The 6,000-nt window shown below is 45.1% G+C and overlaps 1 protein-coding gene across 2 annotated transcripts in view; it reads right to left on the bottom strand.

The window, feature by feature from the left end:
- The window catches only part of LOC131981115 (ephrin type-B receptor 1-B), a 170,674-nt gene extending 165,315 nt beyond the window's left edge, over positions 1-5,359 (bottom strand). For both annotated transcript variants that reach the window (XM_059345422.1, XM_059345421.1), the window contains exon 1: positions 5,126-5,359. In XM_059345422.1, the coding sequence (XP_059201405.1) occupies positions 5,126-5,186 (61 nt within the window). In that variant the 5' untranslated portion in view covers positions 5,187-5,359. The remainder of the gene's footprint in view (positions 1-5,125) is intronic.
- Between the last annotated feature and the right edge of the window lie 641 nt (positions 5,360-6,000).

Consider the following 6,000-nt stretch of genomic DNA (forward strand, 5'->3'; position numbering starts at 1 on the left):
CTGCTCCGATAAGGGCCAAGCATGGAGCAAAGACAGGCGGAACCTAACACCGCTGATAGCATCTTCTCGGAAAATCTCTGGACACAGGAATGTGTGGAAGACACAGGGGGGACAACATAGTAACGAACATGAAATATCCGCTCGGCGAGACAAAGAAAACAAGTCTGGAATTGAACAGGACACACAAATACAATATACTGCATGCTCTCTCTCTCTCTCTCTCTCTCTCTCTCTCTCTCTCTACCTCTCTCTCTCTCTACCTCTCTCTCTCTCTACCACTTGTTCTCACACTGAGACATACACAAAAATGTGCACATGCATACCAGCCCCCAACCTGCATCCACCATCTGGCCTTCCCAAGGCTCAGATGTCTCTGGGGTAAGGTGAGCTGTGAGGGGGACTCTGTGTGCGTATGTGTTCTATGTGCGTGTGTGTGTATGTGTGAGAGAAAGAAACAGAGAGACTGAGAAATCATGCACCATATACTGCAATATGTGAAAAACACATATTAGGAAGAAAAAAAACCCTGCACAAACCACAGATTCTTGCCACAATGCCTTCACATAAGCACAACACTTTGACATAAAAGGCAGTACAACACATTTACAGCACTGCAGGTACATGAGCTGCAGGCAGGGGTTTTCACTAGGGGTCGTCATAGCTGACTAGGCTGCGTAAGCGCACCTTAACACCGAGTAGTCTTTTCACTGTGGACAAAATAAAGCCTCCATTATGGGATGAGGCCATGTCTGCTGCCCCCGCCAGCCATAATGGCTTTAGCACTCTACTGACGACACAGGCACCCAAACGTACAATACAAACACCACAGTACAAAACGAGTGGAAAATTGAATTCTACTTCAGGTGGTCCCAGGTCAGCAGTAGTGCCCGTGGCCAAAATACACTTGTACACTTATGTCAGAGCACACACACACACACACACACACACACACAACCTTTATATCTTTCAGTCCTACCAACCTCAACCTGTGGGCCTATGTTGCGCTTACATTTTCATTCTTCTCTTTTCTAACTATTTGAAATGAGAGAGCCGAGGAAAGGAGCAATCTTGCATTTACATCCATTAGAGACTCAACAGGACTCTTTTCACAGGCTGTCTCCTCTGCACAGCTGGTGAGCTCACATGCGCACACAACTCACATCAGTGTTGGAGAATTCTTAACTCAATACTACACCAGCCTCACAAAGCGCTCACTTTTCACAACTTCATTTAAAGGAGACATGTTGTATTAAAGCTTGTGCACCTACATGTGTCCCCTTTAAGTCTGTGAAGCCACTGGGAATCATTTCAGCCTGACCAGACACATGGACCCACCTGAGAACCTGCAGTGGGTTTAGTAGATAATGTGACTTCTAAACCCACTGCAAACCCTTTTATTCATTCGTTACCCTTAACCACTTATCTGAACTCAGGTCACAGGGGGCTGGAGGCATTCACGCTCTCATACACACCTACGGACAATTTAGAGTCACCGATTAAGCTAAGCAGGAGAACCGGAGAGAACCCACGCTGACACGGGGAGAACATGCAAACTCCACACAGAAGAGCCGCAAGTCGGACTCAAACCCACGACCCTCTTGCTGGGAGGCAAAAGTGCTAACAACTGTTAACCATGTTGCTTTATAATGCAACTTGCACTTCAAAAAAACTGCCAAAAAGATGTAAAATGAAGCAGGATTTTGCAACCAGACAACATGCTTGTTTAAAAGTTAAAAAAAAAAAGCAAATCAATGACCAAAACCAGCCAAGTGATCCAATGAGGTGCATGAAAAGACATTTGGCACATGCAAATGCCTTGAGTCTCACCAAAACCACAAAGATGGTGGACTGACTAAACCACGTTTTAGCTATGCAAGGCTGCTACTACATTCAAAGTAAGTTTTAATACAATTCCAGCTTCCGCCAGGCTTGATTACACAAGTAACACACCAACAGAATAACAATACTGTGATACTTTATGAATCCCAGGAGGCTGATTCTGACGTCCACCCACAGTGGGGTCAGAGCAGCAGGTCAGCTGTAAGACAGTTTCCCTGGAGCGGTGGACACTTCAGCAGGGCAGTGGCTCACTGCGATGGGGGCTGGAACTTGCCCTTCAACACTCCGTCCTCTGACCTTTCCAATCAATATGCCACATTCACTTTATTGCTCCTGATTAATGTATATCAACAGCGTGCGGTTCTGACCTCCATAACTATTAATATTGTTTATTCAGAAGGCTGGCATATTCTCCATTCCACGTGGCCCCTGAGGAAGATGCATTAGCATAGTATAGTACAGGTACTTAACACAGCATTCTGGTTACAGCACATTACTAATGCTCTCTTATCATACTGAATGCTGATACTGTTTTACCCTAGTGTACTAAGGCACACTTATCCATGTCAGATAACTAAAAGAGCCCAGTGCCCGTTTACCTTCACAGCCTTGCTCAATTGCAGGATACTCATTTGTAAAACATGCGTACTGTATCTTTTCTGAAACTCTCTGACCTCTCTCCATCTGCCTCTCTCATCTTTTTATCTCCCTCAGTCCCTGTCTATCTTTCAACCGCTGTTTCATCCCCCCACCCTTCCCCTCTCCTCCCTCTTACCTCCACCACCCAGTTCCAGGCCGTTAAATGAGCGGGCTTATCTAAGTCTAATTGGTTTAAGGGCAAACAGAAATAAGCAATGGCTCTGTAAGTAGGGGAGAATTACAGCTGCTGTTGGCAAGAAGCGTCCGCACACCACGGAGAGAGTGAGCGGAAGAGGGGTGAAGGGAGACAAGAGAGGAATGGGGGAGATTAGTGAAGAGAATTATGGAAGACAGAGTGGAATAGAGAAATGAGGGGTAAGGAGGGTGTTGAAAAAAGTAGGCAGAGAGAAGATGATGGAAGAAATGGAGAGAGGAGACAAATGAGGGTGAAACAGAGCACTGCACATGCTTCTTTTTCTAATGGCATGCAAATCCTCATCTTCTCTCTCCTCTCTGTTAGCCCTTTGCTTTCGGTCTGACTGCCCCTTCAATAACTTGACGGTGAATGCGTTTCTGTTTGCAGAAATCATGACTTTTGAGTGGGATTTTGTGTATGTGTGTGTGTGTGTGTGTGTGTGTGTGTGTGTGTGTGCCGGGTAGCTAGAGTTTAAATCCAACAAGTTCTATTATCAACTTTACTCTCAATCCAACTTGTTTGGCCCTTCATTGCACCTATTTAAACACACAAACAAACTTTTTTTCCCACTGTGGCACGCTCAACACTCCATCCCAGGTTTCTATAATGCACAGCTGCCTGTAATCTATCCATTCTCCCATAGTACATCAATGATACTGTATGTGTTAACTGTGAGTGTATGCATGTGTAGGGGAGGTCAAATGATTCAGCAATTCATCACAAGTATGTGTCCATATGGTCTTAGCTGCTCCTCACTCTAAAGTTACAAACACACACATGCTTGCATACACAGATCTCAAACTCTTTGAGATTATTGGCTGATTTTGACTCGTAATGGGATTAAGAGTGACAGGAGAAGCAGGGATAATGTGGTCAATAGCTCCACTCTCTCTCACACACATCCAAACATACACAATGAAAAAGCAACAGATTGAGTTCAGATCAGTGAAGATTTTAACCTGCCCATGGGAGAACCTCCTTTCAATTAGCGACCCAAACAAGGAAATCACTTTCATCCTTGTTACCGAGGTAACTCCGGGGCCATCTCCCTGCCCATCTGTTTCTTTCTGTTCCCATCTTTTTAGAGGAGAAATCCCACACCCCTTTCCTTGCTGGGAAATAGCACTCCTCCCTCCCCATCCTCCATTCATCTGTCTGAATTGACATTTCTGCTGTAATTTCTTACTGGGTAAACATCTGAACCCTCAAAATATCTATCCCTGAAGAGGTAGCAATTTGGGCCTGGGCTTGGTATCCATAACTGTGTGGAAATCTGATGAGCACAAACAAGAAAGCCGCCACCGAATTACAGAGCAGAGCCTGAGCTGGGAGCAATCCAGGAGCAGAGTTGTAAATGATTAAAGAGAAAAGCTGCATGTGAGAAAACTCATTTTATTTGTGCTTCTAATTTACTTATTTATGCTTTTGGGAGTGGATACAGACAGACGTGGGAAGCTGGTGTGCTCCAGTAGATGTGTTTATTGGAGGGGATGAGCTACTGTACAATAACATGAGAGAAAAAAACTCTATATCCATGATGCTGCTGGGATATCCATCCATCAGCAAGCATCTGAGGCTACAGCCCAGTGTTCAGTCCCCAGGGTGTCACAGCGGAAATGAAAAACATGTTTAACTGGGGAAATATTAGCTACTAGTGGCAACACCGCTTGTCCAGAAGAGTGTGCGTGAGAAAGAAATGAGGAAATAGGAGGAGATGAAGAAAGACAAAGAGAGAGAGCAGGGAATGGGAATGGATGGAGAGAAAAAATACTGCGAAAAGGGGAGAGGCAACTGAGTGTTTTATTGTTGTTTTTTAATAGAGTGGTCGATTTCCAGAAAGTAAAAAAGAGAAATTTACGGCTGCGTTAAATCCAGGTTACAGAAATACTTCCAATCAGTGCAATCCCAATCTAAAAGAGTTTGTGTCAGCAATTCAAATGTCATAGAATGATGCTCAGGGGCTTGTGGTAATGGTGTTTTATATGTACAATTTAATGAAAAAACGTGACAGGAATCCTTGAGGGTTGACAGGCACGTACAATGTTCCCCGCTGAGAAAAAGTAATTGCTCATGGGATAATGAGAATCTAAAATAACACAGTTTCTAGAGGAGACTCCTTCTGCCGTGCTGTATAGAACAAGGAAGACTAAAGAGTGAGGAAAACAGATTTACGCGCATTTATAGCCACTGACAAACAACCATATGCGATTAAACATATTTAAAGTGTCCTTCCTCTCATGGACAAGTAACATCAGTGATAGGCAGTGGAGCGGGAGGACAGCCGCTCCGACATAAAGGGATAACCACGGCAATCTGCTGCGATCCACGTGTATGGCATCCCTGTATCCCCTATGCCAGAGGCGCATCACAGAACCGCTGCAAGCATCTCCAAGCCCAGCGCGTCTTGGACGGCAATTTCTACAACAAGTATAATCCAAATGTTTTATTTACCTTCCATCGCAGAAGATGTGATGACCAGCACGCATAAAAGCGCAAACAAATCCACTGTCATGGCAGAAGGGTAGTCTCCACAGCCTGTCCCCAAAAAACACCAAGACGCACGGTGCGCGTCAAAAAGAATCCCTCAGTTGTCAGAGCAGTACTCCAGCAAGATAGCCTGTGTTGTGAGTCACATTTCAAGCCGTAGTAAACAATGTGTGACAATCAGCGCCGGGGAAGAGCGGAGTGTAGGGGCTGAGGGGTGCGAGGAGCATGGGGAGGAGGAGGTGGAGAGGAGCGGGGACCCGACATTGCCTGCTCACTGCCCCATTAGAGCGCCGGGGCCAATCATCGGCTGGGAGCTGAAACTCACTAACCAATCAGCAGCACGCCGCTCCGCCCACCTCGCATTGTCAAAACACAAAACTTTTCCTTGACCTATTTGAAGCGGCGTCCGCTTCACTGAAGGGAAATAGCGTCACCACTCGGGTGACTGCAGCTACTGCACCCCAAGCACAAATAGAGCCAAGCCTTTCCCCCATGGGAGACGATCTAAACGGATGTATACTAATTCAGTGATCTGTCAGCCTCTGGTTCATAATAATACTGCTGTTGAACAATTTATCAGGCTGCACACTTTCCCTAATTATGCTTGTGCTACACACGAATATCATCCTGATATAGGACATTCAATTTTTAATTTATAAAAACCACAAGGGTGTCTTGTAAAATGAAGTCTCTCAAAAGCCAGTTGAGCTATTTCACTAAATTTTCATTACTAAACTGACAGTTTGTTCCACCTCCCCCATACCCAAGCTGACACCATACTTTTTTTGTTTTTAATGTCTAGCCTAATATGTGGTCTGGCACCCTCCCTCACCCATTAT

Source organism: Centropristis striata, chromosome 11 (genome assembly GCF_030273125.1).
Source record: "Centropristis striata isolate RG_2023a ecotype Rhode Island chromosome 11, C.striata_1.0, whole genome shotgun sequence".
In the NCBI taxonomy this organism is placed as follows: Eukaryota; Metazoa; Chordata; class Actinopteri; order Perciformes; family Serranidae; genus Centropristis; species Centropristis striata.